At 42.5% G+C, this 13864-nt stretch overlaps 1 protein-coding gene across 2 annotated transcripts in view; it reads right to left on the bottom strand.

Moving 5' to 3' along the window:
• Positions 1 to 13864, bottom strand: part of LOC130368787 (src substrate cortactin-like) — a 47435-nt gene that overhangs the window by 6133 nt on the left and 27438 nt on the right. For both annotated transcript variants that reach the window (XM_056573005.1, XM_056573006.1), the window contains exons 8-13: positions 13139 to 13193; positions 10258 to 10313; positions 3365 to 3419; positions 1609 to 1719; positions 786 to 841; positions 105 to 174 (exon numbers count right to left, since the gene is read on the bottom strand). In XM_056573005.1, coding sequence (XP_056428980.1) covers positions 105 to 174; positions 786 to 841; positions 1609 to 1719; positions 3365 to 3419; positions 10258 to 10313; positions 13139 to 13193 — 403 coding nt within the window. The remainder of the gene's footprint in view (positions 1 to 104; positions 175 to 785; positions 842 to 1608; positions 1720 to 3364; positions 3420 to 10257; positions 10314 to 13138; positions 13194 to 13864) is intronic.

Here is a 13864-nt window from a genome sequence, read left to right as displayed (position 1 = left end):
ACTAATAATGGTTCCACCAGGTGGACCCTTATCAATTCCATTTTAGGACTCATTTAAAAGGTGTCCCTAAAATACTTTGTTCATGTACAGTATATAATACTTACTGGCTTCAAGAGGCTGTGTTTTCTCATATGCAGAACTGGGTGATTCGATCTCACCAAAGCCTGCAGCAGACTGTAAAAAAGAATGTAATGGAATGTAAAATTGCCATTAGATTTTACCATATATAAGGTGTGGCAACGCATTCTATATAGTAAAGTAAACTTCCTCAACATCCCTGGGAGACGTTCCTGCTCACAGGAATTGTGAGGATATTCCATGCCAGCAACATAGGAGCTATACTCACCTAGTCTCCAGCTGTAATCGGGCCCCCTCAGTGTGATTGACAGCCCAGTCACCACTTTTCTCCCTAAGCAGACGGAGCAGAGCGATAACATGAGCCGTGTCGGTGCTGTCAATCACACTGAGGGGCATGATAACAGCCAGAGCAGTGGGGCTAGGTGAGTTTAGCTCACTGCCAAGGAGACTACTTACAGGGCCGGAGAGACTTTCTTACACCGTATCCTCACCATCCCTGTAGGCAGAAACGTCTCCTAGGGATGGTGAAGAAGATTTTACCATATATAATGCATTGCCACGTGTTATAAATGATAAAATCTCATGACAGGTTCCCTTTAAAAGAAGAAATGTGTATTCCATTTGCCTGGATCATATGTATAAGAAGTTAACTTTTTTTTTTTTATAAAGCATCATAGATTTTAATCAGTATTACAATACTCTCTTACCTTGTCCACTCGGTCAGTCTGTACACCATATCGGCCCCCAAACCCTTTTGCATAGTCTGTAGTAATGAAGATATTTTAGCGATTAGCCATTACAACCATTCACAGGTGAAACTAATAACACTGATTATTTTGTGTCCGTAATAACTGTAAAGGATTGGAATGGGCAAAAAATTAACAGTAAATTCTTTAAGTGGATGCATAAAACTAATGTTCACATTGCTAGTACAACTCCTGGGGCCTGGGGCGACCGTCACATCCCCTTCAATAGACTTGCATTGAAGGGGCGTGGCCTGACAACACAAGGGAGCGTGGCTGACCCCTGCAGTGCGCGCACAGCGCTCAGACTTAAATGTTCCGAACACTGGCCAGTAGAGTACCCCTTAGAGCTACTTGTACTAGTGCCTGGTCATTTGTGACTAAATAGTATGTACAGGATTCTAAAGGTGTTGCAAAAAGGTGTCAGACGAGGATGTTATTTATTGTTTTGATGAATAGACAGTTCACAGTCAGGAATATTGCAGCTGAATACAACATCTAAGGCACAGCTTGTCATTTAGTTACATTAAATGACCAGTTTAAGTACCATTGCTGTAAGGGAAACATGAAGGTAAGTGGCAAAAAAGTAAAAAAGATAAATAAATAAATAACTGAGCACTGGGAAAACATTGCCTAGTCAGACATTGTTGGGATACATTTTCAAACTTAGCATTGGGTTGTAATATATCCACTGAATAGGACATGTAGACCATAGAAATAAAGAAAAAATTAGGAAAAACTCCATGTATAATAAACATCGTTTTAGGATTAGTGGGGGAAATGTTACCTTTCTGAGATTCATGGAGCTGCACATTTTCTTTATGACTCCAAGCATGAGCTGATTTATCTTGTCTATCTTTCTGTACCCCAAATTTTCCCCCAAATCCTACAGAGTGATCTGGTGTAAGAGGAGGAACAGTATTAAACAATGACTAACATTTATTAACATCCAATAGAAAATAAAACTGGACAATCTAAAATAAAAACATTGGGGGAAATTCATCAAAACCTGTCCAGAGGAAAAGTTGCTGAGTTGCCCATAGCATCCAATCAGATCGCTTCTTTCAATTTTTGTAAAGGCCTCTGAAAAAAGAAAGAAGCAATCTGATTGGTTGCTATGCTTCTTTCCATTTACAGATCACTTCTTGGCTCTTTGTATCTGCAGTGAATAGCTTAACATCCTCCCATGTGTACATGTATGAAAAAGGAATAGCTTCTTCCAGTGTTTCCTTATAATTGTGTATTGTTTTTCTGGATCTTTAAGCTAATGGTAATGTGGTGTGCCACTATAGTGAATAGTGGCAGAGCCACGGGTGTTGCAGTGAGTGGTGGGATCAGATGTTATTAACCCCGGGGGTCGGGTGGTATTAACCCCTATGTGTTCGTGACGCCAGTGTGGTTTTCGGGTTCTGGAACACCACACACCCGGATTCTCCGCTATCCCACGGGCTAGTAGTGAATAAAGAGTCCACAACCAGTTGCAGGTAAACTGAGGCTTTACAGAATTGAAGACAGGTGTAATTATCTTCACAGCTATGGCCAGATTGTTCCAGAGATGTCACCAGTACCCAGAGGACCTCACAGCTTGCTTGACCAATACTTGTAATTAACTTGACTTTAACTGGTACTTTAGACTTGACTGTTATTAGACTGGACTTGACTATGTGCAGGACTTGACCAACTTCAGTGACAGCAGACATAGACTTGAGACTTACTGGAAAGTTGTAGCTTTGTGGATTTCCAGATGCTGAACACTTGTCTTGAGAGTCTCTGGTATCTACTTTAGCAAAGACTTGTTCTCAGATGCAGGTGGTAAAGCTAAGAGAGTGAATTAAAGATGGCTGCCCCTTATATAGAGAGGGGGCTGGACTATAGCCCATTGGTCAAGCTGTGGGTCATAGGTTAAACCTGGTGATCTCTGGGATTACAAGTTGCAACAAATCATATAACAGTATAACATAACATGTGATCAGCTTACTCACACAGATCATTGGAGTCCTCCAAAGATCTTATATACTATCTATATATTAGAATCCTATCTATGGTCTTAAGGTAATATACACCACATTTAATAAACTAACAATATAACACAAGGAGTCCCTGTAGGGGAGCCCCCAGGTCACTGAGGGACTCAACCTGACAGGGCCTACAGGTAATACAGGACTATGTACCTGTAGTGGGACACCACAGTAATCGTAAAGGGGTTTTCTGAGACCTTGATATTGATAACCCTTCCTTAGGACAGGCCATCAATGTCAGAACTGTGGAGGTCTGGCTCCTATCCTTAAAATAGGCCAACACTATAAAATCACAGAAAGCCCCTTCAAACAAAGGGAACCTGAGAAAGCATCTGACAAAGATTCAAGTTTAATTGCACGTGTGTTTCTAATAAGAAACCTTCATCTTGTTGTCTTCACTAATACCCCACCAGACTCCTGTCAGTAACATCTGTGATGTCTTGCTCAGCAGTTATGCCATGTTAACCCATTGACTATATCATCCTATGATTTTAACAAACCTGTTCTGCTCCTTCTGTCACTAACCTTGCTGAGATGAATGCTTCTGCAACTGCTCCTTATGTTCAAATCCTAGGGCAGACTGAAAAATACAGTACAACATATAAACAGAAATGCATTTAGATTTGCATCAGAAAATAAGAAAAGCATAAATCTTTCCAATAAAGAGGTATTCGGGTGTGCCATATGTATTAAAATAATGTTATACTTACCTTAACATGGCCCCTACAGGTCCTTCTGCTGCTCCCTCTGGTCGGGTCTCCCCAATGCTCTTCTTTTATATCTGATTCCGAGCTTAAACTTTGGAACAGGATCTGCATGCTCAGCCAATCACTGGTCATGATCAGACTCTGCTGCACCAATTGTTGGCTGGGCAGAAAGGTCCTACTTCTACATCTCGTCTTAAATGCAGGCAGAAGAAATGGGCATCAGGGGAACAAAAAGGAGCTGCACTCAAATCTACAGCGGGAGCTGTGGGGGACCAGGTAAAGTATAATATTTTTTTGCTTTTTCTTATCAGCCCCAGAATTATTTAAAAAATTGTGGCACTTCGGAAAACCCTTTAGATATTTTTTATTGTTTTGCAGGGCACAAAGGGCTTTCTAATTTTTACAGTTTGGAATAGATAGTTTTTTATTTTTCAGTTTTTATATAAGGAAAATGGGCACATCGCAGGAATTTTTTTTTTACTTATCTATTCTTGTTTTTATTATAATACTAGCTGAGTACCCAGCGTTGCCCGGTTTTTCCTTCCTAATCCTTGTTGGGGAGGAAAATAAACAAAGGAGGAAGCTTTTGGCTTCATATCCCATCATCATATATTGTTGTCATATCCCAACCCCATATCCCGTCCTCCTATCTCGACCTCCTATCTCGACCTCCTATCCCGACCTCCTATCCCGTCCTCCTATCCCATCCTGCTATCCCGTCCTCCTATCCTGTCCTCCTATCTCGACCTCCTATCCAGACCTCCTATCTCAACCTCCTATCCCGACCTCCTATCCCTATCTCCTATCCCGACCTCCTATTCCAAGCTCCTATAACGTCAACCTTTCCTGTCCTCTTATCTCGACCTCCTATCTCAACCTCCTATCCCGACCTCCTATCCCGACCTCCTATCCCGACCATCTATCTGGACCTCCTATCCCATCCTTCTATCCCATCATCCTATCTCAACCTCCTATCCCGTCCTCATATCTCGACCTCCTATCTCAACCTCCTATGTTTGTTGTTGACATATAAGTAACGTGTGCCAAGTTTCATGTTAATATCTTTAGCTGTTTGGACATAATGCTGGAACATACACACACACATACATACACACATTGAGTTTTATATATGTAGAAAATAATACAGTATAATAATAGAAATAATAATAATTATTCTATTATTATACTGTATTCTTTTGAAAAGTAGTTGGTTCAGTTTATAATATTTTCCTAAAAATGAATCCTCCCTGGAGTGAGAGATATCAGAATGGCAGCTGCAGGGGATTGGGGCCAGAAGTATGCGTTGTTTTATATTTTGAAAGCACTTCCACTCCGTAATAAAACATTTTTTTATGCCCAGAAACCCCCTTTAAGATTATAAAGCTGGATTTAAAGCGCAAGTGTCATGAGTTTTGGGGCATATAACCTAACCACAGTGTGTGTATGGTGTGTAAAATATGTCTGTAGCTTTGCTTTTATCCCTCTTATTTTATTTTTATTAGCTCAAAAACACTTTTATATGCTGCCACTGACAGTCGGATAGGCATGGCCAGGGGTTCACTATTCCCCCACGGCTGCCACGCCTATCCCCTGTACACCAGCGCTGGGACCACTGTGTGATTGACACACAGGTCCCAGCACATGCGTCCCTTATCTTTCATATGTAAGTGCTGAACGACAAGCACTCTGCCTGAGATCTCCGTGCGCCCGGGCAAAAAGTGAGTGCTCTCTGCCTCTAATGAATGCAGAAGAGCCCAGCGCGAAGGTGGGGGAAAAAAGGAGAACTTGGTATCAGATGTGTGGTATCAGGCGGGTGGCAGGATCAGAATAGTAGCTGAGGCAGGTAGGCAGAAGAAAAAGGTCTCTTTTGTAAAAGTGTTAGTGTGCACAAGTAAGTATTGAGGATCTGTATTACGTAAAACTTAACTTTTAATTTTGTTCTTAGGATAAAATATATGTACCCCAAATTTTTTTTTTAATCAAACAAAAGGAAAGGTGTGCAAAAAACACCATGTGCCACCTACACCACCAAGTACTGATGTGATGCAAAGACCTCTAAAAGGTGGTATGGTTCATTGTAGCAGGTCGGGGTAAAAAATTCCCCTGTAAGGCCCTACTTGCCCTATTAATTCCCTTCCTGGCAAGTGTTACTCGCCCTTAAAAGGGTGGTCCCACACAGGAAACTCTCCTTATTTCCACCTAAAAACCCTGAGAAATGGCAGTGTTTGAAGGGGGAAAATAGGGAGTAGTTCCTGTGTGGGGCTGCACTTTTTAGGGCGAGTAACACTTGCCAAGAAGGGAATTAATAATGTGAGAGTAAGGCCTTACAGGGGGTGTTTTTACCCCCACCGGTTACAATGGACCATACGTTGTTCCCTTCCATCTTTTAGAGGTCTTTGCATCACATCAATACTTGGTGGTGTAGGTGGCACATGGTGTTTTTTGCACACTTTTCCTTTTGTTTTATTTCAAAAAATTTTTGGGTACATATATACTATCCTAAGAAAAGTTACATTTTAGCTAATGCATATCGTCACTACTTGCGAGGAATGTCTGTAACTGTTGAGCAGCACCGTAAATATGTTTTGCACTATCCGTATTTGTGAAGTGTTGGTGTGGCACCATGGTCAATCTACTCTGATGCATCAGACATTGGTGGGTGGAAATCCTGGCTGATCCATGCCTGATTCATTGTCACAAAGGTCAGTCTCTCCATATTTTCCGTGGACAGACGAGTTCTCCTTGGGGTTACTATGGCCCCCTCCACACTAAACATCCGCTCTGATGGCACATTACTGGCCGGGCAGGACAGCTTTTCCAGTACAAACTCTGCTAGTTGCGGCCACAAATCAAGTTTGGCTGCCCAGAAGTCCAGCTGATCTTCAAGGAGTGTTGGCATGGCCATGTCAAGGTATGCCAACACCTGCTGGTTCAGGTCCTGCTCCATGTCTACCTAGTGCTAATGAGTTGCTTCACTATGCGGGTGAAGAAAGCTACTCATCAGTGACTGTAGACTCAGGCTGCTGCTGATGGAGCTGGTACTGTTCCTGCCACCCCTCCCCAGCAGCCATGGCAGTAGAAGGTGAGCGCAGAGGGCCCCTCGAGTCAGACCTGCGAGAGGATGGATGATGGTGCAGATAGGCTTCGGCCAACTGACTACGTAGGTTGTCTCTGTAGTAGGTCAGTTTGTCCTCCCTCTCAGTGGGTATAAAAAGGCCCCCATTTTGTGCGGGTAGCGAGGGTCCAATAAGGTGGAGAACCAGAAGTCATCCCGCTGCCAAATAGTGAAAATACGGCGGTCACTACACAAGCAAGTGAGCATGCATCATGCCATTTGTGCAAGTGACTCGGAGGGACTCCCTGCCTCCATCTCCACTGCATACTGCCACAATGTGTCTGGGTCCTCTCTCTCACCTTCCTCATAACCCTCTTGCTGCTCCTGCTCCTCCTCTCCTGTCAGATGACTAGAAAAAAACGCCCATCTCGCGAAACCTAAACTGTGCTCCACTGTGCCCCTCATCCTCCTCCTCCTCCAGTTCAGCCCCCAAAGGGCTCATGTGGCCATGAGATATAGGTGCCACGTCTCCAGTGCCCTGACCAGCCATCGTTTCCAACACATGTTGTTGTAGATGAAGCAGTGGAATGACGTTGTTCATCCCGTAATCCTGGCGAATGACTAATAATTCCTCAAAGGGCCTGAGCAAACGGCAGGTGTCACATATGAGCTGCCACTGGTTCACATTGAAGTTACACAGGGGAGACCCCCTATCCGCTTGGATCATCAAGAAATCGGTGATTGCTTTTCTCTGTTCATATAGTCGGTCCAACATATGAAGGGTGCACTTCCAATGTGGGGAAATGTTGCAAATCAGACTATGTTGTGATACCGTTCTGACGCTGCAGCTCAAGGAGGGTGTGCTTTGCTGTCTGCGAGTGGCTGAAGTGCATGCAAAGTTTCCTTCCCATTGTTAGGATATCTTGCAGATGGGGGGAACACTTCAGGAACTGCTTGACAACCAGATTGAACACGTGTGCCATGCAGGGGGCATGTCTCAGGCTTCCTTGTCGCAGCGCAGACAAGATGTTCTTCCCGTTGCCAGTCACCTTGGTTCCCATTTCCAGTTTTTCTGAAGTAAGCCTTGATTCAATTTCTTGATGAATTACTTTTAGCAGTTCCTCCCCTGTGTGACTCCATTTGCCAAGGCAAACCATGTGAAGAACAACGTGACACTGCTGTGCCCTGCACACATGGTATGCTGGAGGGGCACTGAGACTTGTCCATGCAGTGGAGACTGAGGAGACAGTGGAGGATGAGGAGGTGGAGTCGCACACTGTCACAGGACCAATGGCCTTAGAGCGTGGATGCTGAAGCGGCGTGACCTGTCCAAGTTGCTGTTGTGGCTGTGCAGGAACCACATTTACCCAGTGGGCCGTAAAGGACATGTATTGTCCCTGACAGTAGTTACAGCTCCACACATCTGCATTGCCGTGCACTTTGGTACACACCGACAAGCCATCAGTTCTCTGAAAGGTGCAGAGTCCACCACTTGAAAAGGGAGGGGCTGCAGCACCAGCAACTTGGACAGGAGCACATTCAGCTTCTGTGCCATTGGATGGGTGGGCACATAATGTTGTTGTTGTTGCTGGCGGATGCTGGCTTCAAAGTAGGAGGAGCAGGGGCAGCTGGAGTGACAGAAGATGGGTATGGCACACAGCTCCCTTCGGCTGAGGTGGTGGAGCCTTGGCTGGCTGAAACGGGGAGCAGCTTGCCACTGGGTGATGCAGCAGGCTGGACCACCACATCGGAGCCATGCTTCTCCCAGGCCCCTTTATGGTGATGCTGCAAATGTTGACGCAGGGCCGTGGTGCCAACATTGGGACCCTGGCCACGCTTCACCTTCTGCCGACACATCTCGCATGTGGCCAGGTTAACATCCTCTGGATACTTGATGAAAAACTGCCACACCGCCGAGTAGCTGATTTTTTCATGATCAGTCCGAGCTGATTGACTGCTACTGCCGCCGGCTCAAGGAACCCCTGTTCCACTACCTCCCAGGAAGGTAGGCTGCCGCGAAGCAGGTGGTCTACCCCAGGCACGTTTGGGTCCAGACTTTCCACTTCTGCCACCATGCTGACTGCAAACCATACTACCAACTTGCTGGCTTAGCTGCTGCCTCACGGGCTACCTGTAACCCTCTTCTCCTGATGATGATGAAGCCCCTTCTGCACCCAGCTCCCAAGTGCGATTGACTTTTACAGGAACAAAATGGTACATCACTTAGATGTGGTGTGCACTTATGAGGGGAGGACAATGCGCTCCAGTATGCTTAATACAGTATTTGTCTGCAACACCAGCAGGTGTGTACTTTTGGCTGGTCTTTCACAGTAACCAGGCCCTTAAGACTTTAACAGGAACAAAATGGTACACCACTTAGATGTACGAACAGTTTACACTTAATAGAGGACAATATGCTTTTAGTGCTCTGCTCACCCTAACTGGCTGGCTACTATTAGCTTTTCAGTTGTTGTACACACCAGTGCTGCAGCACACAGTCGCTCTGTACTACACCCAAAATTGCACTCTCTTTCGCTCAATCTCACTCCCTTCCCTATCAGTGCTTCTAGGCTGGATTTGGGCTTGAGGTGAATTGCTGCTGTAAAAAAGCTTTTCTGTGCAACACACTGCTCTCTGTCCCTCTCTCTCTCTGAAATAGAACGCTGATGTGACTGGGAGGTGAATCGCTGCTGTAAAAATGCTTTTCAGTGCAACACACACTGCTTTCTGTCTCCCTCGTTCTGTAATAGACCGCTGATGTGACTGACTGCAAGATGGCTGCTGATTATATAGGGCTGTGACATCACAGGGGTTGCCGGCTGCATGCTGCATGTGGTATGTGGTTAAGGGTCGTCCTGCCGACCATTGTTCCCGCCTTCCCAGGATTCCTTGCCCCTTGTCCTCACATGTGAATCTGCCATTTTAGATGCCCTGGAGCCTGGACCACACTAAACGGAGTTTAATGAAGCGATTCACGCGATCGAATTGCGGCGATATTCGCATTTGTTACTAATTGAATTTTTCCTGAAAGTCGTAACGAATTCGGATTCATCAGCATTTCAGGACTTTTAGTATGAAAATGATGCAAAGTGTATAGAAATGGAACCTGAGTAAACATTATGGAACCTGAGTTTTACCATTATTAGATATTATTAGCCATATTACATATAACATAGCTTCTCAGATTTGTCATCCTCTGTCAGTAGCAAAATGAATACCATCAGTGTATAAAAATGTATAAAACTAAGCTATGTTCACATTGCTAATAAAAATCCTGGGGCCTCTGCCAAAACTTATCCATAGATCTCCACTTACCCAACAAACTATAATATTCTGGTATTATTTTTCAACGCGATAATAAAATGTAATTGACTACGCTTATCTATGCATAGTCATCCTGCAAAAAAAAAAAAGGAGCCTATGAGCTACACATGCCGCTGTATACCTAAACTGTGGCGTATATTGGAATCTCCTCCGGAAGACCTACATGAACTGTGTAACTGTTACACGACATTTATTTATCTTTAGCTGGTTCCCTTTATAACTCCCCTATTTACTTTAGTCACTAATAACAGCTGTCCTCCCTTTATCATTAAGTAATCATAGGCCTTGGACATCCCCGCTGTAAATACTTTTTCACTGTATCATTGTATCACCTTGTCCACACGGTCGGTCTGAACCCCAAAACGTCCTCCAAAACCTTTGGAATGATCTGTATAAAGAAAAATGAAACACCCATTTATGGCAATGCTAAGTACAAATCCATGACTATTAACAGGTGGGTGGGAAATAGGTGGCGTTCTGGAATTCCCATAGCAAACAATTAACCAGGCTGAAGTCGGTTTCTTATTTGAGCATTTTCTATAAATGACCATTAAAAAAAAACGTTTCTACTTTTATTCATATGAAGTAAACCTGTTTTAATAAATCATAATCAGGAAAAAATTTATTATTATTTTTGTTTTTGTAGAAAAACCTTGAGCCACAGATCTCACCATGCCAACATACAAAGAGGGATGCCCCACATTAAACTCGGCGCACATTGCCTGCTTTGATGCCAGTTTTTATACCCAGAACAGGTTTGGGCCAGGCTTGCCTTAATTCATTTTTATGCAGGGCATCCCTCGCTGCGTGTTGGTGGTGTGAGATCAGTGGCCCAAAGTCATTTAACCCTTCGGCAACACTTGTTACATAATCAGATAGGGAAAATGCCAGTATGCCCACTTTGATGCCAGTTTTTAGACCAAGAATAGATTTGCGCCAGGCTGAATACAAATGATTTCGATGTGGGGCATCCAATCCTGTGTGTTGGGCATATGAGATCAGTTGCCTAAATTCATTTAACCGTTTGAAAATATCAGTTACTTATTGAAATCACTTAGAATGGTAGGAGTATTTCACTGATCCTTTCTTTGGCCTTTGTATTTGCTGTGTATTATTATTATTTACTTATAATTGTACATTGGTTTTTCGATCTTTAAACTAATGATAATATTAAAGGGAATATATCATCAGTATCACCCACACTAACCTGTTCACCCTTGTAGTGCAGGTGACACTGATGACAATGATACTTACCGGTCCCTGCTCCATGCCTCCGTTCTGCTGCAATTTCCAGATCACCACTCTGCAAAGGCTCAGCACAGGGGAGGAGACGTTACTCTGAGGATTGCCCGCTGGAAGTCACTATGCAGGGGGTGCTTGGGTAGCCCCCCCATGTACTAAGCAGGACATTTGCATATAACAAAGAATGGGGATTGCACTGAAATGGAGGCACAGAGCGAGGATTGGTAATTATTATTGTCATCAGTGTCACCGTCACCTCAAGCCGGAACAGGTTAGTGTGGGTGATACTGGTGACAGATCTCTTCAAAGGGTTTTTCTGAGACTTTGATATTGATAACTCTTTCTTAGGACAGGCCATCAATGTAAGAATTGTGGAGGTCAGACTCCTATCCTAAGAATGGGCCAACACTATAGAATTACACAAAACACCAATAAACAAAGGGAACCAAAGGAAACATTTTAAAAAGATCTAAAATATTTCATTGTAAATGTTTTTCATAGGAAACATGCATCTTATGATGTCTTCACTAATTCCTTACAAACTCCTGCAGTAACATATGTGATGCCTTGTCTGCCAGTTATGCCATGTAATCCCATGGACCATTTCATCTAATGATTCTAACACTAGATGCTTGCAGCATACAGTATAAAAGGTATCATATATAGCAAGTATTAAGTAGGCCATATCACTAATATTGTTCTTCTTGACTATTTGGACTAATATTGTTGTATTTGCACTATATATATATATATATATATATATATATATATATATATATATATATGGTGCAAATATAACAATATCAATGATAAGTCCTATATTATGTAAAACCACAGAAGAGGTCCAAAACTTTTCATTATAGATTCTCTTTGTGATCAAAATGCTGCTGTGTTTAAGTTGCCTAAGGAAGAAAACAAGGGTGGAATTGATCCTAGTCTTTAAAGGGGTACTCGGGTTGAAAACAATTTTTTTCACTTCTCATTCCCTATATATATTCAGCAGCATAGGAAGTCCATTATGCAGGTGTGGGAGTAAATGGCACAAAATATGGTGGTGCTAATCGTGATAGCCCAATGCAATTGGTAAATCAACTTGTGAGTAGAATAGAAGACAATTGCACTCACCAATCTTCGTTTATGTGCTTTATTTCTTCAGAACGAGGGGTAGAGTTTGCTGGTGCAGGTGTGAGCGACACGTGTTTCACACTATTCAGCGCAACGTCTGGCTCTCAGACGATGCGCTGAATAGCGTGAAACACGTGTCGCTCACTCCTGCACCCGCAAACTGTACCCCTCGTTCTGAAGAAATAAAGCACATAAACGAAGATTGGTGAGTGCAATTGTCTTCTATTCTACTCACAAGTAGATTTGTAAATGACTTCTATTAAAAAATCTTAATCCTTCAAGTACTTATCAGCTGCTTTATACTACAGAGGAAATTATTATATTTTTGAGTTTCTTTTCTGTCTGACCACAGTGCTCTCTGCTGACACCTCTGTCCATGTCAGGAACTGTCCGGAGTAGGAGAAAATCCCCATAGCAAACCTATGCTGCTCTGGATGGTTCCTAAAATGGACAGAGGTGTCAGCAGAGAGCATTGTAGTCATGACAGAAAAGAAATCGAAAAAGAAAAGCGTTTCCTCTGTAACATACAGCAACTGGAAGGATTATCAGTACTGGAAGGATTAAGGTTTAAGTTTCTGGCATTAGTTTATTTTAAAACAAAAAAGTTTTCCACCGGAGTACCCCTTTAGGTAGATATAAACTTATGCAGTGTGATATCACTAATTATAGGAAAATAATATCACTGTGCCTGTCCTGCTGCCTGCTCTTTGCAATACCTTTTGTTATACCATTGGGGTTGTGTTGACATACTATATTTCTCACTGCCAGTAATCCACATTTCAATCCCATAAGAGTCACAGAAACTTTGAGATCTGTTGCTTGTGAACACACCTTTTTATCACTAACCTTGCTGAGATGAATGCTTCTGCAACTGCTCCTTATGTTCAAATCCTACGGCAGACTGAAAAATACAGTACAACATATAAACACAAAAGTGTTACAATATCATGGCATTTTTTTATTTGGATCAGAAAAAAATATAGAATGTTTGTATAGTGGCTTAGTAATAATACGGGGCAGCATGGTAAGAACATAGTATTAGTAATACATATATAAATAAATAATACGGGGCAGCATGGTAAGAACATAGTATCAGTAATACATATATAAATAAATATAGGCAAAATATATTACATATGTAGATATAGGTATGAAAATACATATATTTTTAAATTCTTACATTTTTATTAATTATTTAATGTTCATTTTTAAACAGGGATCAAAAAATGTAGCCGACAAAAATAAAAATGTAGAAAGGGGCCATTGAAATGCAAAAATAATACATTTTTTTATTAGTAATGTATTTTAATATTGTGTGTAATAAAGTGAATATGTGTATGTGTGTTTCACTTTTTTTTTACATTTTTTTTTTGTAGTACTACTACTCCCAGCATGAAACAGACTGTTCCATGATGGGAGCTGTAGTACCTGTACTAAAAGACAGATCGCCCTGGGTGTCACTCCTGACACCTGATGCGATTTACCTATCTATTGCAGAGATGGAGCAGATTTCTCCTGCATTGGCATCTCTGCACTATACTCCGGCATGCCAGTTATGTGACTAGAATTCAC

This window comes from Hyla sarda, chromosome 4 (assembly GCF_029499605.1).
Source record: "Hyla sarda isolate aHylSar1 chromosome 4, aHylSar1.hap1, whole genome shotgun sequence".
NCBI lineage: Eukaryota > Metazoa > Chordata > Amphibia > Anura > Hylidae > Hyla > Hyla sarda.
This window is presented reverse-complemented; position numbering and strand designations above follow the sequence as displayed.